The 21,006-nt window shown below is 35.8% G+C and overlaps 7 protein-coding genes across 11 annotated transcripts; 4 read left to right on the forward strand and 3 right to left on the reverse strand.

The window, feature by feature from the left end:
* The first annotated feature begins 676 nt into the window (after positions 1 to 676).
* On the forward strand, positions 677 to 1,820 carry AT2G37580 (RING/U-box superfamily protein). The gene has a single exon (NM_129313.2). It carries the CDS (start codon positions 907 to 909, stop codon positions 1,612 to 1,614), a length of 708 nt encoding a protein of 235 aa, NP_565865.1. The 5' UTR covers positions 677 to 906; the 3' UTR covers positions 1,615 to 1,820.
* A 39-nt stretch (positions 1,821 to 1,859) lies between these two features.
* On the forward strand, positions 1,860 to 4,040 carry AT2G37585 (Core-2/I-branching beta-1,6-N-acetylglucosaminyltransferase family protein). The gene is made up of 4 exons (NM_129314.3): positions 1,860 to 2,530; positions 3,027 to 3,102; positions 3,214 to 3,329; positions 3,427 to 4,040. Exons 1-4 carry the CDS (start codon positions 2,026 to 2,028, stop codon positions 3,882 to 3,884), a joined length of 1,155 nt encoding a protein of 384 aa, NP_565866.1. The 5' UTR covers positions 1,860 to 2,025; the 3' UTR covers positions 3,885 to 4,040.
* A 1,207-nt stretch (positions 4,041 to 5,247) lies between these two features.
* On the forward strand, positions 5,248 to 6,967 carry DOF2.4 (DNA binding with one finger 2.4). The gene is made up of 2 exons (NM_129315.4): positions 5,248 to 5,504; positions 5,718 to 6,967. The coding sequence occupies exons 1-2, from the start codon at positions 5,454 to 5,456 to the stop codon at positions 6,657 to 6,659; spliced, it is 993 nt and encodes a 330-aa protein (NP_181295.1). The 5' UTR covers positions 5,248 to 5,453; the 3' UTR covers positions 6,660 to 6,967.
* Positions 6,968 to 10,191: 3,224 nt separating this feature from the next.
* Positions 10,192 to 11,536, reverse strand: AT2G37600 (Ribosomal protein L36e family protein). Of its 2 annotated transcripts, NM_129316.4 has the most exons (4): positions 11,473 to 11,536; positions 11,264 to 11,371; positions 10,755 to 10,954; positions 10,192 to 10,611 (listed from the first exon to the last, which is right to left on the reverse strand). In NM_129316.4, the coding sequence occupies exons 2-4, from the start codon at positions 11,363 to 11,365 to the stop codon at positions 10,572 to 10,574; spliced, it is 342 nt and encodes a 113-aa protein (NP_181296.1). In that variant the 5' UTR covers positions 11,366 to 11,371; positions 11,473 to 11,536; the 3' UTR covers positions 10,192 to 10,571. The 2 variants fall into 2 exon arrangements, with proteins under 2 accessions (NP_181296.1, NP_001078017.1); NM_001084548.1 differs by lacking the exon at positions 11,473 to 11,536 and having other exon boundaries at positions 10,407 to 10,611; positions 11,264 to 11,440.
* A 1,474-nt stretch (positions 11,537 to 13,010) lies between these two features.
* On the reverse strand, positions 13,011 to 13,835 carry AT2G37610 (uncharacterized protein; the record flags this gene model as incomplete). Its single annotated transcript, NM_129317.2, has 2 exons — positions 13,011 to 13,406; positions 13,726 to 13,835. The coding sequence occupies 2 exons, from the start codon at positions 13,833 to 13,835 to the stop codon at positions 13,031 to 13,033; spliced, it is 486 nt and encodes a 161-aa protein (NP_181297.1). The 3' UTR covers positions 13,011 to 13,030.
* A 1,267-nt stretch (positions 13,836 to 15,102) lies between these two features.
* ACT1 (actin 1) lies at positions 15,103 to 17,723 on the forward strand. 4 transcript variants are annotated; one of them, NM_179953.3, is made up of 5 exons: positions 15,103 to 15,489; positions 15,913 to 15,982; positions 16,119 to 16,512; positions 16,613 to 17,226; positions 17,338 to 17,723. In NM_179953.3, the coding sequence occupies exons 2-5, from the start codon at positions 15,923 to 15,925 to the stop codon at positions 17,401 to 17,403; spliced, it is 1,134 nt and encodes a 377-aa protein (NP_850284.1). In that variant the 5' UTR covers positions 15,103 to 15,489; positions 15,913 to 15,922; the 3' UTR covers positions 17,404 to 17,723. The 4 variants fall into 4 exon arrangements, with proteins under 4 accessions (NP_850284.1, NP_001031504.1, NP_001324518.1 ...); NM_001036427.3 differs by having other exon boundaries at positions 15,346 to 15,489; positions 15,917 to 15,982; NM_001336664.1 differs by having other exon boundaries at positions 15,396 to 15,651.
* AS1 (myb-like HTH transcriptional regulator family protein) lies at positions 17,394 to 19,642 on the reverse strand. Its single transcript, NM_129319.4, has 2 exons — positions 19,443 to 19,642; positions 17,394 to 19,113 (listed from the first exon to the last, which is right to left on the reverse strand). The coding sequence occupies exon 2, from the start codon at positions 19,061 to 19,063 to the stop codon at positions 17,960 to 17,962; it is 1,104 nt and encodes a 367-aa protein (NP_181299.1). The 5' UTR covers positions 19,064 to 19,113; positions 19,443 to 19,642; the 3' UTR covers positions 17,394 to 17,959.
* Between the last annotated feature and the right edge of the window lie 1,364 nt (positions 19,643 to 21,006).

Raw genomic sequence — 21,006 nt, forward strand, 5'->3', positions numbered from 1 at the left:
TATCCCTTAGGTCTTAGCTGTACATGACTACATCATGTTACCTTGGATAGAGATAGCTAGAGTTTTAGATATAAACATTGTATAATCTTTTTATATGATTCTGATACCGATCATAAACCAATTATGAGAAGTAGCAAAAAAATAAAATTATCTAGTGATTATATCCATCATTTTAAAATTTAAATCTTCATTTATGATCAAATTAGGGCAAAGATCTTCACTCTCTTTTTTTTGTCAATAAAGATCTTCACCCTCTTTAGTTTCAAAACTCTCATGTAAAACCAAAATTTAGATATGAGAATCGTGTACCGCTAAAATCCATCGTTAGTCTCCAATATACCTCAAAGCTGAAAAAATCACTGGCCCATTGAGTTTACGACCCAAACCAAGAGTCCCAGGTAAATAAATAACCAAGGTGGAATAAAGAATAAAAATCATTTTTGGTGACACCGACAAAGCACCAAATTTCCAACCACTACTTCCATGTACCCATCATAACAAAACACCAAAGAAGATCCTACTTCATATCTCACTCATTCATTTATTAATACCAAAATTAATTATACATGATATTTTGATTACGAAGACATGCTGAATGAAAGAAATATACTATATTGTTTTACAAAAAGAAAGAAAAAAGACTTTAAAAAGAGTTATGTAATACCGAAAGTGATTGTTGCATTTGAGATTATCAAATTATACACTGAATACTACTTAATTATCGTTACAAATAACATTTGGAAGACCTATTGGCCGGTTTTATTTTTGAATATTCCACTCAGTTTAACAAATATATAATTTTGACCTTTCGCCGGAGAAAAAACAAACCAAACTTACTTAGTAAGAAGCACTTTCCATTATTATTATCTCTGTTCCCCCACCACATTTCATATTCACATAATAATAATGTTCAATAATACAACAACCTCCTTCGGCTCCGGCCCCGGCATCGTCGTCGTCCCAACTCCCGCCACAACAGTTCCCACCACCGACTTCCCCGGTACCACCATCACTTCCAACTCCACCTTCATTATCATCGGACCTCCACCACCGTTCCCAGCTCCTCCCCGGAGCATCGACCTTACTCCTCTCAAACTAATCTTCGTCGTCATCGCCTTCGTCGCCGTTCCCGCTTTAGTTTACGCTCTCTTCTTCAACGGCCCATGTTCTTCCTCCCGCCGCAACTCCTCTTCTTCCCGCACCAGCTCTTCCTCCGACGATACACCTCACGCCACCGTCGACACCCCGCCGATCACCGAGACCACCGTAACTTCGGAATCCGGAGGGAAATTCCACAAAGATACACATTCTAAAGAGATTGGAAACGAGTGCTCCGTGTGTCTCATGGTGTTCACCGACAGCGATGAACTCCGGCAACTAAGCGAGTGTAAACACGCGTTCCACGTGTTATGTATTGAGACGTGGCTTAAGGATCATCCTAATTGTCCCATTTGTCGAACTGACGTCTCCGTTAAACAACAAACCGAAGCTCCCAACGTTCCCGTTAACGTTAACGGAAACGTGAATCGCAGCGGCGGAAACCGTCGCGTTTCGGCCACTAGTAGAGATGACGATTGGCGTCAAGGTTTACCTGATGCTTCTAGTTTAGTTTGAATTTTTTATTTAATAAAATTTATTTCTCTGTTTTTTTCCACAGATTTTTAAAGATATTTTTGTAAACAAATTACGTCAATTTCGAAAAAATTATGTCCGTTAAATTAATTTATTTTATGTAATTGGTTGAATCGTAACTCCGTATAAGCAACTGTGAGTGTGTCTGTGCGTGATGTGAAATCTGACGTTGACTCACAGCAAGCTCATCCAACGGTGTATGAAGATCTTATACTAATCGGACGGTTATTAATTCATACACGTCTTCCCATCAGAACGCTGTCGTTTTGGTGTTCACCAACCGATTTTTTCAAAATTAAAAAACCAAACTTTCGTCTTCTTCCCGGCTTTACTCTCTTTCTCTCTCCACCGTCGGCTCAGATCTAGACGGAAATGTGCCGGTGAAATCGAATCATGAAAAGATCTCACATTTCGTCTCCTCGTTCTTATTCACGACCAGCGATTTCAATCTTCGGTGTCTTCCTCTTGTTTCTTCTGGTTTTAACACTAAGCTCTCGAAAACCATCAGATTCATCCTCCGGTTTAGCTCCAAATCGAAACTTAGCCACAAAATCGACGATTCCGAGGTTTGCGTATTTGGTAACGGGAACGAAAGGAGATGGGAAACGAGTGAAGCGGCTGCTTAAAGCAATACATCATCCGAGAAATTACTATCTGCTTCATTTGGATCTCGAAGCTTCAGATGAAGAGAGAATGGAGCTGGCGAAGTATGTGAGATCGGAGAAGAAGAAGTTTGAGAATGTTATGGTAATGGGTTTAGCTGATTTGGTTACGGAGAAAGGTCCAACGATGTTAGCTAGTACGCTTCATGGTGTTGCCATTTTGTTGAAGAAAGCTAAGGATTGGGATTGGTTTATTAATCTTAGTGCTTCTGATTATCCTTTAATGCCTCAAGATGGTAAATGTTCAATCTTTAAATCTTTTCTTCATGTTTTGTGTCTTAGTTTGGTATTGATAAGTTCAATGGAGATTCATAGAGAAAATGTTCTTGTTCTGTTATCCAAAATCGAAATTAGGAGTTACGATTCTGCTTCTTATATGGATTGGCTCATGTATATTGGTTCATCATTCTTATGTATGGCCTGGTTGGTTTTCATGTAGAAAATGTTGTACATTGTATTGTATATGAATCAAGAAAATCTTAATGCTTTTGATTGTCCTGTTTGATGTGTCCTTCATATCAAAGCAAGGATTTAAAGTAAATAAAAGTAGAAGTTGAACTTCCTGTCTCTTGGAGTATTGACTTGTATAAGAATTAGGAAGAGATATGATGTATATGATGTTTAATTGCTTCTGTGTATTGAATTTGACTAGCCTCCGAATACTGGACTTATCGATTCTTATTTTACAGGTTAATGATCTTATTGTACTTTTGGCTCTTTTTGTGGTTTCAGATATTTTGCATATATTCTCATACTTGCCACGCTACCTGAACTTTATCGAGCACACAAGCAACATCGGTTGGAAAGAGTGAGGGAGCTAATATTATGTATACATACCTTGAATGTTCTCTGTTTTATATTTAGGAACAAATCATTTGAGTTGCTTCTTGTATAACAGCTCTAACTATATATTTTGTAGGAACCAAAGAGCAAGGCCTATCATTATTGATCCTGGTTTTTACCATTTGAAGAAATCTGGTGTCTTTTGGGCTAAAGAACGGAGATCTTTGCCTGCTTCATTCAAACTTTTCATGGGTAAGAAAAAACACTCAATCTCATTTCATGTCTACTCGTATCCTAAGCGTATGGTTGCCTCTTCTTCTTCATTTTGTGGATGAATCTCTTCTAATAGGTTCAACCAGCGTTGCTTTAACAAGACCGTTCCTCGAGTTTTGCATTTGGGGATGGGATAATCTCCCAAGAACGCTATTGATGTACTATACCAACTTCCTCTTGTCATCTGAAGGCTACTTTCAGACAGTTGTGTGCAACAATAAAGATTATCAGAACACAACGGTTAACCACGACCTGCATTACACAAAATGGGATCCGCTTCAACAGCGCACCCTGAATGTAACGGTTGAGAATTTCCGCGATATGGTCCAAAGCGGGGCTCCATTCGCAAGGGAGTTTCGAGAGGATGATCTTGTACTCGATAAGATTGACATTGAGCTACTAGGTCAAACCGATACTGGATTGGAGTTGAAGACTCCGGATGTTGTTAAACCAACGGTTAGTTGGAAGAGGCTTGAGAAGCTCATGGTTAGGCTTCTTGATCATGAGAATTTCAGGGCTAAGCAATGTAAATAAGTTTATGTGTTGCCTAACTCTTGATTATTGATTTTATTCTTCCAATCATTAATTTTCATGAAAAGTGTATTTGCCTTGGAATATCTTTGGTCTCATTCGTCTAAAGAGTTCTATATGTTTTGTTCCAAACTGTCATCTTAAAAATTTGTTTATCCTAATGTAAAGTGTTCTACAAATAATCAAAAAGTTAGAAATGATACTCGTATCCTAATGTTTTGTATTCCAAATGTATCCAAAACTGATCAAAACTATCGAAATCTAAAGTAAAAAGTAAAAATCAAACCACCATCGATAATCGAATGACCAAATATTTAAATCTGCAAATAGTTTTGTTTGCCGTCTTTTGTTTACTAGATTGATGAAATCTATCGAAGTGTGTGGAGAATGTTTGCGTGGTAGGTAAAAACTTACAAAAGAAACCTCGGAAAATGGACCCAAAGGCCCAAACCTCAACGAGCTAGAGAGAGTCACGCGGTTCGAGGGAGCGTGAGGATCAATCACATCTACGAGAAGATATTGCCATGCAGAGCAAAAAAGCAGAGACAGAGAGAGGGAACATGATGGACCGGTCGCGATGCTTCGGCTGTCGTCCAACGACCAAAGCACCAATTTTTACCCACTTTTTCCTATTTTCAAATATCTTCTTCTTCTTTTGCTTTCAAATTATTATAAATCATTATATGATCAACGATCCTATTATAATCATTATGCTAACACATCGGAATTCGGTCTACATAACACCTTTGTCTCCTAAATTCACTCCATATATTCTACTCGGATCAATCTACACAGAAATCAACTATGTAATCACTGTTAACCAGATAAAATTTGATTGTGTAAGTTGAATCCACTTGTACAATGACACATTGTGGTCATTATTTTAAGGGACAAGGGTTACTTTACATTAAGACTTCATCCAATTCGATTACGTCGTTATCTTTGAACAAAACAATAATATGTTTCTTCGTCATCTTGGATTCATAACAACAAATTGTTATGAGCATCCAAAGCGAGACTAAATAAGTTTATTAAATTGTTAAAGAGTTGATCTTCTATGGTATAGAGATATATCACACTGTCAAAAACATTTTTTCGTAAATATTGGTTAGTTTTATAATGATACATAATACAGATGAAACTAAATATAATTCTTGTTTAAAATTCTGTACATTAAGAAATATAATTATATACATATATGTGAAACTAGTGATAAGAAATTTAAACCCTAACTAAAGCAAGAAAACAAAAAGAATCATGTCAGTCCCACCCCATATGGAACACAAACCCTAATAATTACATATATGACAATTATCTTCTTATAATATATCTCCATACAAAATTATTGTATACATATGGACATAGATATATATAAAGGTTCATCCACTTTAAATTTTAGCCATCTTCATTCTCACACTCAACCCCTCTCTCTCCTTTCATTCTCATTCTCTCTCGGCTTTGTTTTCTCTTTGATCTGATTCATCTATTCTATTTCTATCACCACACAAAAAGAAGAAAAAAAACAAACTTTACTTTAAGAATTTTGAAGAATAAAATCAAAAGAGAATAACCATGGTTTTCTCCTCCATCCAAGCCTATCTTGATTCATCCAACTGGCAACAGGTAAATGCTTTACAATTCCTTATATAGTAGCTAGACAAACAATTTCGTCTTGCTTTGAATTAGCATGATCTAATTTTGGAATCAAACTCAAAAAGAGTACTAATATTAATTCAAAGAATGAAAAAGAAAAGACACAAAAGTTCTTCTTGCTTAGCATGTTCTTGAATATTCTTGTTAAATATCAATCCTTCTTGTTTTGTTTTGTAACTTTAGGCTCCTCCGAGCAATTATAATCATGACGGAACAGGCGCCTCAGCAAATGGAGGTCATGTTCTTCGTCCTCAGCTGCAGCCACAGCAGCAGCCACAGCAGCAGCCGCATCCTAATGGGAGCGGGGGCGGAGGTGGAGGTGGAGGCGGCTCGATCCGAGCAGGATCAATGGTGGACAGAGCAAGACAAGCAAACGTAGCCTTGCCAGAAGCAGCACTGAAATGTCCGAGATGCGAATCCACCAACACCAAGTTCTGCTACTTCAACAACTACAGCCTCACTCAACCACGCCACTTCTGCAAGACCTGCCGGAGATACTGGACACGTGGCGGAGCTCTCCGCAACGTCCCAGTCGGCGGTGGCTGCCGGAGAAACAGGCGTACCAAAAGCAACAGCAACAACAACAATAACAGCACTGCTACTAGCAATAACACCAGTTTCTCCTCCGGGAATGCATCCACCATCAGCACGATTCTCTCCTCCCACTATGGAGGAAACCAAGAGAGTATCTTAAGCCAGATTTTGTCTCCGGCGAGGCTAATGAATCCTACTTACAATCATCTCGGAGATCTCACAAGTAATACAAAAACAGACAACAACATGAGCTTGTTGAACTATGGAGGATTGAGTCAAGACTTGAGGTCAATCCACATGGGAGCTTCTGGTGGCTCGCTTATGAGCTGTGTTGATGAATGGAGATCGGCGTCTTATCATCAGCAGTCAAGTATGGGCGGTGGGAACTTGGAGGATTCTTCTAATCCTAATCCATCCGCAAATGGGTTTTACTCTTTTGAGTCGCCGAGGATAACTTCAGCGTCAATCTCTTCTGCTTTAGCATCGCAGTTTTCTTCGGTTAAAGTTGAAGATAATCCTTACAAATGGGTTAATGTCAATGGTAATTGCTCTTCCTGGAATGATCTTTCTGCTTTCGGCTCTTCTCGTTGAGTTCAACCACACAACAAAAAGGAAACTTGAGGGTATACTTTGGTGGGGAAAAAACTAGTTACCAGGTTAATTTTGTCTTATTTTTCGTTTTTGATTAGTTAATGTTGTTTACTACTTTCCTCGTTCTCAATCTACTATGCTTCTAGTTCTAGGTAGCCTAAGTTATTGGATGTTTTTGAGACTATCCCTTTGTTATTTTTGTCGACAATGTTCTTTCGTTATCTTTCGAGTTTGGTCACTACTATCAAATGAACTTAATGTATTAAATAGATCTTTCTATCGATCTTAATTAAAAATTCTGATATATTGGACGAGTACTTAATTTAATTTCATACTAATTTTGTCTAATCCGTTACTTTTATTGTCCTAGGACTTATATATCGTTTAATTTGTTGTTAGTTATTTCATATTTAGTGACTAGTAATTTCTGGCATACTTTGAAGCCAAATGATTATATATGTTAAATTTGTAAACCACACTGTTTTAACCGGAAATCGCCTAAAGAACACTAGTTTGGTCAAATAGTTTCTCCGCAGTTCGCTCTCCTCTTCAGTCTTCACTGATCGAATTTGAATAAATGATATAAACTGAAAGAGGAAATATACGTCTCTTTTATTTGCTTTAATGAATCCACAATTAGCCAAATTTCCCTTCAAATCTCTACTAACGAATCCCAAAATAGAGGAATCTAAAATGAATTGTTCTTATTTGTGGATATATCGTAGAAATCATGTACATATACTTTCAATGTCTGATACAAAATCTTTTTATTTGATTCAACATGCTTTTTCATATAATTTGGTCTGATTTAAAGGTATACTTTACCCAAATAAACGCATTATTTACAAGGAATATTGTTTAATTCTTGAGATTGAAGATTTGAATATGGAACAAAAGAGTGGTGAAATAGAAACAAAAGAAAAAAACTTGTTGTGGATTGGGTTGAATTGACGAAACCAAATAAAAAGTAAGGAATCTTAGGTTTAATAATTCCATATTTTCTTTTCTATGTCCAAAGTAAAATAGTGTCTTTTTTTGTTAAAGTAATATTATCATCAAGATGTAGTTGTGTGAAAATAAAATAATAACTCTTTTTTTCAATCACATTTTAATTACGTAGTAGATGATAAATTAATCGTACGTAAGATGACGGCCGGATTTTATTCTTACATGTGACTACGAAACATTAAGAAGGACAGAAGCAGAGAATCAATGTCGGGACGAGAATTTAATCTTAAGTTGTCAGTTTGAACGCGCCTTGGGACGCGTGTACACAACTCACAAGGTGACAAGTTTGCTTTTTTGTCAGTTTGTGTGGGCCACGTCATCCATTTTCACTCTCAATTCTTAGAAGAACTCATTCTCAAGACTCTCTACTGATTTGGTCATTATTAGAGTTTTTTTTTTCCTTCTTCCAATGTCTACTGATTACATTTTTTCCCTTTTACCAATTCTACGTAAAAAATGAGTGAATTTGTTTTTTTTTGAAAATTGATTGATTACTTATAAAGTTTTAAAATGAGGAAAAGGATGACTATTGATTTAGTCCTTTGCGGAATGTCCTTCATCATCCCTCTCTCGAAAAGGGATAATTTAAAAACGAATAGACAGAATGATATATTATATACATTTTTTTTTTTTTTTTGGGTCCTAAAAAAGGAGGGATTGGTTTATAGTGAAAGAAAGGAATCTAAATTAGATGATTGTGTTCTGCTTTTGCAAGTACCAAGGCTGCTCACCAATATGGAATAAAGCACATTCAAACCTATTAAAGCTAAGCCACATAATATAAACCTGCCCAATCTCTCATAATTTAGCTACATTTATTAAAAATTTACTAACGAAACATAATCATCTATATTTTTTAGTATCACCTACAACATAAATTATCATAAGTTAAATTTCGAATTTTCAACTGTTCAGAAATATTGATACATTGGTTACTTGAATTCCCATCATATCACTCGAACTTAGGTTCAAACTTAATTTTACACGTACGTCAACCAAAAATAAGAATCTGTTCATGAAAAAAGAAGAAGAGATGTGAGTACTACACTACACAGCTTTGATATACAGTTTTGTTTCACGAGACTGTTTTGGTGTATGTACTGTGAGATAATTTATTGGCCTTTATAATCTCACATCCTTTATCTTATAATTACTTCTAAATCAGAACTTTAACAATCCTAAAAACGTTATCTTATCAGCTACTCGTCAATTAATGATTTGAAGTGATAATAGCGCTAGGCATAAATCAAGATAGGCTTCTGTATATGAGACCCAACATAAGCAGAGTAGGCTCAGAAATCCAAGTTAAATCTTGTCTCCTGATCATGTATGTATTTCTGTGCATAAATATATATATTATATGTATGCACATCCATGTATGAATTTATGCGAAGGTCTAGGCATATATAGACGACGACCAGCATATTTGTGTACTACTTCTACAGCAGCTTTCACTTTTACAGCATGTGTTTTCACTTACTTTCCTGAGACTACAAATAAAAGAAGGCATAAACATATATAATTTCATTTTTTTTTAAATCACTTATAAAATTACTTTTTAAGCAAATGTGTCGAAATTTTAGATCGTAAAGGTACAATTTAGTTATATACGCATGTGTACAAAATTTTATAATCACGCTCTACTGTTTAATTAATACACTTTCCCAAGGTTATAAAACCGAATAGTTTTGGCCATTATTTGATCGGATACCTTAATGGTATAATACAGTGTCACGTCGATTTTGGCCAAAATAAAAACTAATCGGTCAGCCACTGGTGTAGACAACTTAAAGGAAAAGAAAACAGCGATGATAAAGTGGCGTCTAGAACAGAAGAAGTATCGGTTCACAAATAATTACAATATTTTCATAATGAAAACTTTGAACAAACGATCAAAACTTTTTTTTGGTAGCCGCGCTTTGTGTTGGAGTCTCTTATTTTGTGTTTTGTAGATTATGATATTACGGCGGCTTGGACAATAACATCTGTAATATGCAATTGCCAAATGCCACAAGTTTCCAATAGATATTTTATGGTTTAAATTGGAACATGGACTTCTCCTTTTGTACGCAACAAAAAATTTGTAGACCTTTTAATCTTTAGGAACCAAAGATATTATATTGAATTCAATTAGTTCATTATCTAACATCCACCAGTATTTGAACTGATCAGTTACATATTCACATTTAGCCAAATTGTATTTAAGCATCAACGATTCTCCAAAAGTTTCCCATAAATCCACGTTGCATCACATATGATCAAATAATACTCGAAATATTCTTAGATATGTGAAGGTCTACAAAAAGAGCTGTATAGAGTCTCTATCATCTTTTAGATGTTGGAAATTGATCGATGTAAATATAAGGATCATACATGTGGATAAAGTGGTGAAGGGATTATAATCTCTTAGTAGTATTGCCTTGTCACGTTTCTTCCTCACGTTGTCATTCATCAACCACACACGTTCTTCATTTTCAGACCAAAGATTCCTTATTAGCCATACACTTAATGAAAAGTACACAAGCGTACGTACATCTTTATTTATATAATCGTGCATGCATAATGTACAAACATCCTCCTTTTTGGCATCCTGAAATGTGGTGTTTGTTCTAAATGAAATGTAGTACATCAGTTGGGACAAGTTTATTCGAGGCCCAAAAGTGAAGATATTTCGATAGCTGGTTACTATTGGGCTACGGGTTATTGGGCCTGCTTTATAATAGGTATTTTCTAAACGAGCAAGGGAACAAGGCATTGGCATATATGAACAAGAACAGAGAGAAACAAGATTAATCCACATCCCTAACAAAGCACAACACATAAACGCTTTTTGAGCATACAGAAGCCAAAACTTGATTTCCAATAGAAAGAAATATGCCATAACACAGAAGCCTAATAAGATGTCTACATCTTCTTCTCAGCAGCAGCAGCACCACCAAGAGACCTGCAAGTGGTCAAGACAGTCGAAAAATTAGTATAGTTCAACTGCTAGACATGAAGAGAAATGTATGCAAATGGATAGACCATCTAGAGAAATGCCAAATTGAAACTCTTGTGAAGCTAAAAACGAATGAAATCAAATAATACCTCATCTTGCGGAGAACACTAGACATCTCCTCTCTCTTCCTCTTAGCTCTCTTGTGAGTACCCAACTTCCTCTTAGCAACCTTAAGAGCACGCTTGTCTTTCCCAACCTTGAGAAGCTCAGTGATTCTCTTCTCATAAGGAGCCATTCCAGCTACTTCCCTAATCAGTTTTCTTATGAATATGGTCCTCTTGCTCGTTTTCTAAACAAAAATATCAAAACAAAACTCTTGAGAAATGAATTACCAAAGTCAGTGAAATGAAACTCTTGTGAAACAGAGAGTAAAAAAACACCAACTTAACAGTCTAACTCTTGCTCAAAACAAGACCATTTTCAACTCAAAACTCGACATTTTCATTAAAACTAATGTAGTCAATATTACAGTAACTGATATACACATTTCTAAGCTTAGCTCCTTAAATACCATAAGTCGAGCTCAAAATGTAGACCCACAAAAGCCTTATCTAATAAAGCAATAAACTTTGTAATCAGAGGGAAGAAAGATTGATACCCCTTTGCGAGAATTGGGACGAGGAGCTAGCTCACGTCTGGTGACGACGTGTCCTTTGTTCAATCCAACGAACAAACCGGTCTTCACTGCTGGAGTTGTCATTTTTACCTGCAATTACTCAAAAGATTCACAGAGACTAAGTTAAGAAATCGATTTTGAAATCTAAACAACGGTAACGAAGATGAGAGCGTTTGATCAGATTCTCATACCTCTGCAATGGAGAAGCAGCCGCTGCTACACAACGATTTTTGGAAAAAATGGAACTTTATATATGAAACGACAAAAGACAAAACCCTACAACATATTAACCAATTGGGCCTATTTGCTAAAAATAATTTAATGGCCCAATATATTGATCCAATTGAAACTTAAAACATTTGTATCTGATACAGGCCCAAAGCTATCTTGTTTAATAAGACATGATACGTAACGTATAGCTAAGTAACAGACAAATTACAACTTTGGTTATATGCATTATCAAAATCAATTTGGTTCGGATCTAATAATACAAACGATATCTTCTGTGGCAGACGGAGGACCGATATTCAATCATGTATACGAATTTGCGAAATTTTACTTGTTTAATTTGTTGAAGTTCTATGCAAAATATTGACTATATAACCACTGATATTTGGTGTTGCATATCGGTAGCAAAATAATTCTTTGGTCTTCCATGAAAAACCAAGTTTTTGTATAATTTAATTGAAGAATGTGTGCAGCAAAACTCCGTCTCAAGAAATTTAATCTATTTCCCATATTTTTTCTTTGGTGAATGAGAAAACCATAACGTTTCATTCAAGCTGGAATCATAATAACAATAAATGGTCAATTAATTAACAAATTAGGAGACAGGTCAACAAAACCGAAAGCTACATAAAAGAAAGAGAGTAACATAGACGAAACGAACATAACGGCAACAAAAGAAAGAAACAAAAATTAGTGAGGAAAAAAAAAAGAAAAAAAGATTTTGAAGATCCATAAGAAAAAGGAAGAAGCTTAAGGAGTTTTCGTGTAGCCTTTTTACTAAATTAGCATTGGATGTTCCAACTTTAGACGTCGAAGGAACTTAAATAAGGCCTCGACCCCTAAAGCGTTTATAAAATTCTATATCCAATCTCTTTTCTTGTCCTGTCTTCTTCTTCATGTTTCTCTCCCTTTTTTCACTTTAACTCTCTCTCTTAGCTTTTGCTGACCTTTAACTTTACGATATCATCTTCGTTCATTGTGAGTGAATATTGGTAAACAAGTATACATTATACAATTGTCAACAAATCTTTTTGTAGCTTACCCATATCACAAGGCTACTCGTTGATGACTAATACTAACTGAATTTTCACTTTACTAACGTTGAACCATCATTTCATACGAGTAACTCGAGTTTTATAGAAAAAATGTCATGAAGAAACATATTTAAGTTTTTAGAGTAAGTGTACTCTCTAAACATCCAGCAGCAATATTAGCAATAATTAGCTATTTTGCATTTACAGAAAACAAACATAAAAACAGAAGAAAAAAAACAATATTGGAAAAAATCATAACCAAAAAGAAAAACCTAACAATGGACAAATTATAATGATCATCTTGAAACGAAAATCTCTATATGATCTGAAACTCTTAAAAACAAAATACCAATGTAATCAAGTATGTTTCTTTTATCTATTTCGGGAAAAAAAACGTTCAGATATTTTCCAAACGTGACCTAAAGATGGTCATCAAAATAAAAATCATAAAAACTAAAGTTAAAAATCTTTCTCTCTCTCATTAATCTTATTTCTTGATCGTCATTGTTGTCGTCCTCCACTGCAAATCCGTTATAAACGAGTTGACGTCATCTTCCGGCAAGAAACTCAACCGTCTCCGGCAATACATTGTTCTACCTCTAAACATCTCCGACGAACGTTTCATCGGCGCCGGTGGACATTCTCTAACTATAGGGATTCTATTCTCCGGACGAGTCGGTGTCTTGAACCCATCATTCTCTTCCTCCACAACTTCTTCTTCTTCTTCTTCATCTAATCTCTTCCTTTTCAGACAAATATCCAACACAAGTTTATCGTCGGAACATTCTTCTTCTCTCGTCTCTTTAACACCACCTAACGTTACCTCTTCCTCTTTCAAGCTCGTCTCCGACATACCTAAAAATCTATAAAAATCAAGAAATGGCACCCAAAAAAAAAACTCTTGTTCCTAGATAGAGAGAGAGAAGAGAATGAGAAGAATAAGAAGAAGAAATAATGATTGATCGATGTAGATAGATCCAACGTGGTAAAGAATATTAATCAAGAAAATTGTCAGCTTTTGTTTTTTTATTAAATTATTTTTCAGGTTTATTTATAGTCGGAGATTAGAGCGAGTTTGTTGTGTATTGTTGGATGTGGTAAGGAGAGTCTAAAGGCATACATAACGTAACCAAACCCTCTGATTCATTGAGAAGGAGACATTATTCGACATAATACCGTTACGATAACCATAATATCTCGTCGATAAAGTAATCAAAATATCGCCGATGCCTTTCTGCTTCTCGCAAGTTAAGCACCAAATTGACATCTGCCTTTACGTTTCCAATCTCCATGTGCGCTTTTTTTTCTTCTCAGGAGGAAAAAAATATATTTGTTGCCGTTAGACTTTAATTACGTATCTAACTCATATTTATTACCACCTAATCTTATTGCTAATAACTTTTGTGTATTTATAAGGAGGAGACCCACTCTTATAGTTTTACATTAATGACTTCTATGATCAGTTTAGATAAATATTTTTCCTCAACCGGACTAAATGTATTCTTCTATATATATATAATTAGGATAAACATTTTATGTAAGAAATCTAAATATTGTTTAGTTGAATGTAAGAAAGTTTTTTGGTGTAAATGTTAAGAAATGAATGTAAGAAAGTTTTCTTCCCTATTCATTTTTTTGTCTTAACTTTGGTGATTTCATGATATTTATTTCATTTAAGAATAGGAAATCGCTTGTGAAATTGGAAGCAAATTAAGAAAATACATGATAGAGCTTTTAAAAGTGTGGATGACCTTTCAATACATATTTGCTTGGAGGCGATGGTGAAAAACTGAAAATGACATCAGATACACGCTTGTGAACCATCTTTAAAGTATTGATGGACTCTTCACTATGAAAGCTCTCTTTAAAATTAATTTTCTTTGTACATGTCTCTAAGCAATGTCAAATTAATTAGAGGTCCAAATTCAAAAAAATGTCGTATTGAATCATTCCATTACTAAATTGGTTCAATGTCAGATTTAAACAGCCTAGGGATAATTTAGTGAGATATGAGATTCTACTTTCAACATATACTAATCCTAAATCTCTAGCAACTTTTTATATAAGCTATAAATATCATGAAAATGTATTTTAATCGTTTCATAATTTATGCAGTCACACTAATGGAAAAAAGGCCAATTATTATTATTTTCTTCAGACTATAAATGAAAACATAAATTAAAATGCAGATTAGTTTAAAATTTTAATAAGTAAGTAAAATGCTTATAGCCTTATACAAAATCATATTTGGAAGTTTCTAACATTGTTGCAATTTGTTATCACAAATCACAGTAATATTTGTATACTAATTAGTAATTACAACTATACACAAATTTAAATGGGTAATCATATATTTGTGTCCAGTGGATTGAACAAATATGCTCGGCCCATGCGGAAGTAATGCCAATTTTGGGTGAGTAAAGCCCATGCGAAATTTTCACATAAGAAATGCATGCTTTTTGTTTTCAACGACATGAGTTGCATGCTTTTTATCATTGCTTATATAGTTGCAAGTTTGCAACTCCTTGATATTTTTTTTATGTAGACACTACTACCACCAAAAACTTTTGGTCTGCTTATTCTTGTTTACTATGTAAAAAAAATAAATGAATTGTTTATTTACTCCGATTTGATGGAGTCTGGTTTATGAGGTTTTATAGCCTTTACAGAAAATTGATAGTTACAAAAATATTTTTCAAAAATAAAAGGGTAAAACCGTCATTTCAAGTTGTTATTGTTTTGGGGGACTGGATTTGAAATGAAATATAGAACCGGAAAACAAGGTGAGCCGAAGTCGAAGCCTTTGGACCCGTTTTTATATTTACTCCTCCCATTCCCTTCTCCTTCAATCCTTCCTTCCTCCTCCTCCCTTCTTCTTCTTCCCCTCTTTCATTTTCCAGCCACTACAAACTTTTCTATCTCTACTTTTTTTCCTCTCGATTTCAGGTACTTTTTGAGACCCTTTGTTGTGATTTTCGAACACACACCCCAATTACGTTTGATTTTTGATCCCGCATCGATTTCAATTCATCCGTTTCTGAGTTTCTTTTGGATCTGGGTGTCTTGAGCTAATCTTTTCGATCTGTTGTTTATCGATTTTACTCATGCGTATGTTCATTACACCATTTGTTATTTGTTTAATCAACCAAAAGACTCATGTTTTTCAAATGTCTTTAATATAATTTTTCTGATTGAATTTTATAATATTTACATGATTCTGGATCCAGAATATCCTTCTTCTTCTTCCATTTTGTCCTGTATTGATTTGTCTTTGAAAAAGGATTGTTCTTTGTATCTGTATTGGTGAAAAAGGATTGTTATTTGTTGATAAAAATTTGATCTTTAAACAATGTTTGGTTTTGCATAAAGGTAGAAGAAAATGGCTGATGGTGAAGACATTCAACCTCTTGTTTGCGACAATGGAACTGGAATGGTTAAGGTGTGTCATTCTTTCTCTCTGTTTTTTTTGACAAAAGTTTTCATCTTTTTTTCAATTTTTGATTGATGATCCTCTGAACAATGTAGCATTTGTTTTTTTTTGTTTAAGATGATGATGTTCTTTTGTATTGGAATAGGCTGGTTTTGCTGGGGATGATGCACCTAGAGCTGTGTTTCCTAGTATTGTGGGTCGTCCTCGTCACACCGGTGTGATGGTTGGGATGGGGCAAAAGGATGCTTATGTTGGCGATGAAGCTCAATCCAAACGAGGTATTTTAACTCTCAAGTACCCTATTGAGCATGGAATTGTCAACAATTGGGATGACATGGAGAAGATTTGGCATCACACTTTCTACAATGAGCTCCGTGTTGCTCCTGAGGAACATCCTATTCTACTTACCGAGGCACCGCTTAACCCGAAAGCTAATCGTGAGAAGATGACTCAAATCATGTTTGAGACTTTCAATGCCCCTGCTATGTATGTGGCTATTCAGGCTGTTCTTTCTCTTTATGCCAGTGGTCGTACTACCGGTGAGTGTAGCGCTTTTGTGTCCTTATGGTGTAAAGCTTCGATCTTTGTACATTTTTGCAGAGCAAAACGTAAAGCCTTTCTTGAATTGTGGATGTGCAGGTATTGTGCTCGACTCTGGAGATGGTGTGAGCCACACTGTTCCTATCTATGAGGGGTATGCACTTCCACATGCTATCCTACGTCTTGATCTTGCTGGTCGTGACCTCACGGATGCGCTGATGAAGATCCTAACCGAGCGTGGTTACTCTTTCACCACCACAGCAGAGCGTGAAATTGTCAGAGACATAAAGGAGAAGCTTTGCTACATTGCTCTTGACTACGAGCAGGAACTCGAGACAGCCAAAACCAGCTCATCTGTTGAGAAGAACTACGAGCTACCTGATGGGCAAGTGATCACCATTGGATCAGAGCGATTCCGTTGTCCTGAGGTTCTTTACCAGCCATCTATGATTGGTATGGAGAATGCTGGTATCCATGAAACCACCTATAACTCCATAATGAAGTGTGATGTCGACATCAGGAAGGACTTGTACGGTAACATTGTGCTCAGTGGTGGAACCACAATGTTCCCTGGAATCGCCGACAGAATGAGCAAAGAGATCACTGCTTTGGCTCCAAGCAGCATGAAGATCAAAGTCGTTGCCCCTCCAGAGAGGAAATACTCTGTCTGGATTGGAGGGTCCATCTTGGCCTCCCTCAGTACCTTCCAGCAGGTACACACAGTCCCATCACTTGTTTACTCTAAACAGACCTAAACTAAATCCTAATCACTCTCAGCTTAACTAAACTGGTTCAATTCTGAAACTATGTGTTACCTTGTGCAGATGTGGATCGCAAAGGCAGAGTATGACGAGTCAGGTCCATCGATTGTTCACAGGAAGTGCTTCTGAGTTCAAAGTTGATCATTTTTCAGAGAAGAAGCACCGCCAGGGTTTTTCCGACCATTTCTCAAGCCGGGTTTTTAATCTTCCGTTATTCTGCTCTTTGTTTTTGTTCTCTTATGTTTTGAAATTCATGCCAAATACATTTTCATGGATTTATGGTAATCTGTTTGTAGTATGGTTTAAAATCTAATGCAACTGTGTTTTTGAGTGAATAAGTACACACCTCTTCCTCTTCAATTTTTCAATTATTATGTAACAATTTGTTTTCTGTCTTCTACTTGAATTTACACATGTAAAGATATAAATCGATTTTATTTATAAACCAAAGTGTTGCAGCTGACTAAATCAACATCAAGCTTGAGAAAACAAAGCCATGGATAAACTGAAGTGATAAATGGAACACAAAGGTAAAAGAAACAAATACAAAGCTGAGGTAAGGAACCCAAAAGTCTAAGTAAACATTGGAGACACCCAAATGATCAAAGACAAAAAAAAACAAAAAAAAACAAAAAAAAAACCTTACATTACATTACAAGTTACAACAAAGAGTTTAGGAGACGGTTCAGGGGCGGTCTAATCTGCAACCCATTTGTTGTTCAAGAAACTTGGTGAGTCTGATATGCCTAGAGGTCCATTGATCAGCCAGTTTCTGGTCTTTGGCCTCTGCGTCTCGCCTCAAACCAACGAGCTGTTCTCTGTACTCTCCTTCGATCTTCTCCATTGCGTTCTTCTGCTCTTCCCTAAGAGCTTTCATCTTTGCCTCAATCTCCTCCATCTTCTCCCTTTGTCTACACGTCTTCTCTGACTCTAGCTGCAGCTCCAGCCTTCTTAGCCTCCATGCAGCCTCTTTCTTATGGTCTGCCCAAGCTCGGTGCCCTTCCTCCAACTCTCTACAACACTCCACAAGCTCTGACAAGAACACACTCTCGCTACTCCCACTACAAGACGGCATCATACTCCCTAACACAAGTCCCCCTGGACCGTTCTCTGCTCTCTCAGGCTGTTGCTGCTGCAGCCACGGGATTGGCGGTTGAGGCGCAGCTGCAGCCACTGTGGAAGGCGATAATGTCAAAGTTACCGAGGGAGGCCTTGCAACAACATTGTTCCCATTGTTAGAAGTAGCTAACCAAGGCGGGATCACTGGGTTAGGAGGCTGAACTTGTTGTTCAGAATGTAAAAACCCTCCATTCGAATTAGCCATCACAACCGTTGCAGCAGCGGCAGCAGCAGGGACAACGTTAGACCGCTCTTTGACAAGCTTCTCAGCGAAACTCTCGAGAATCCGATCGTACTTACTCTCGTCAATAGGCTCAACTCTCTTGTTACTCTCTTTCTCTTCTCTCTGTTGCTTCTCCTTAAACACTTCCCACCACTTCCCTAACCGCTTTGCCGTCCTCCCGGGAACCTCAGCAGCAATCTTCTTCCACTTGTTGCCGTGTTTCTCCTGAAGACGGATCACAAGCCTCTGCTCTTCCTCTGTCAAAGACCCTTTCTTGATCCCTGGCTTAAGATAATTCTTCCATCTCTCTAAACAAGACTTGGCGTCACGGTTCAAAGGTTTGTTCATACGCTCAGACACAAGATGCCATTCTCTCGGACCGAACTGTCTAACGTAAGCACGTAACAATGCATCTTCTTCACCACTCCAACGTTGTCTCTCTTTCATCTCCTACTCCTCCTGACATCACTTCTTCCCATCTCACCATCCTTCTTCATCTGTACCAAATTCAAAATCAACCCGTTTCATAAATCTCTCCAATTCAAAACTCTAAAAGATCGAAACAAATCTACAAGATCTGTCGAATTTTCGAATTAGAAATTACAAAGTCTGAAAAATTTCCGTTTCAAGAAATGAAAATGACAAAAACTTTGACAATGTTTGAAGCAAAACTTGGAATAATTTGTTATTATCACACTATACAACCTATATTCTGGAAACCAAACAGGGGAAATTAATGCTGACCCCAAAACACTATTAAGCAAAGACTTATTAAGAAGATAAGAGAGTTAAAATTATTACTATAAAACAAAATAAAAATGCTTACCAAATGATATTGAAAAGATAAATAATCCCAAACTCAAGAGCAACTTCCATCACACAGATTTGCTCTCTCTCTCACTTTTTTTTTTTTATATAGTTGGAGAAAATGGAAGAGAGAAAACGAAAAGACCAAAGTGAGAGAGGCTTTTAAAACCAGACGACGTACACGATTAGACCACAGAGACGGCATAATTAAAATAAAATCTTTAAAAAAAAAAAGAGAGAAAAAGTTTACCGACTGAGACACAGACGTTTTCCCCTTTTTACATCACAAGTGGGGAAAAAAAAAACTCTGACAGAGGCGCGTGGAGGTGAAAAGTTGAAATTCCATAAGTTCGTTGTTTGTCATTGACAATATTAAACCTTTTTTTATATATATTTACTACATTGGGATCTCAAAATTCATTTTTCTATAACATTATGAGAAATAAAATGACAATCTAATGTAGGGGATGCTTTAAATTTAAATGAAAAAGTGTTGTACTTTAGTGGCTGAAAAGTCATTTACTTGTCAAAATGATAGAAGAAAAACTAACCATTCAAGAAAATAATGCTCCATTTATAAACTCCTTCACTCAAACAATAGAATTTTATGTCCAATTTGAGTAACATTAATTTCCACTTACCCATAAGAAAAATAATTATAATAGCATAAAAATAGTTAACATTTAAACTTGTTGATTTATTTTCCAAACACTTATATTTTGAAACAGCATATTAACATGGAAAAGTATTTGTTGAAAATGGAAGATTTCGCAATGATGATCAAATAGAGATGAGAAAATAAAGTTTTTGCAATGAGAAGAGATAGAACATCACTAATGTTACTCCCTATCAAAAAAAAAATCAATAATGTTGCAAGAAAAAAAAGAGAAATTTTATTTAAAAAATGAGCAAAACTAGAAATAATCAAGTAATTTTATAAAACCTTAGAAGATCTTTCTATTTGCCATTTGAAAACTTTAATTAGTAAAATAGATTTGGCTAAACAAATAAAAAAAACTTTTAGGCTAAAAATTGGATTTGACGTATGAGTAATTGGGGATGAGGGGGACACGTGTCAGAAAATGGGAATGGTATCTTTTGGGGAAAGCATGTAAGTGTGTAATAATGGTCCCCTTCTCTCTCCCATAACCCTACCAAAAATACTTTTCTTTGTTCCATCACATCCGACTACCACTACTCACTCACACCCTCCGTTTTTTTTTTCTGCTACCATGCGCCAAAATCTTCATAGCGTATTTTAGTATTTCTCCGACGTCTATAATCAGGCAGACAAAACTTTCACTCTTTTATCATTGCATCAACTAGTCACTCATCACCCCCAAGTATCTAGCTTATACAAATTAGGCAACCACATGTTTTCTATATAATATGATGTCACTAAGGTCTATTTATATATTATTATAATAAGATTATTGTTGACATTGTTGTTGTAATAGTGATACTGTAATACTATTATTCTAATAATGTATTTGGATAATTCAGTGTTGCATTATGTGTAATAGTTAATCGTAGCAGACACAGCATTACTAAGTCAATACATTTTATTTTCGATTTTTTTTGAT

This window comes from Arabidopsis thaliana, chromosome 2, assembly GCF_000001735.4.
Source record: "Arabidopsis thaliana chromosome 2, partial sequence".
Taxonomy (NCBI): Eukaryota; Viridiplantae; Streptophyta; class Magnoliopsida; order Brassicales; family Brassicaceae; genus Arabidopsis; species Arabidopsis thaliana.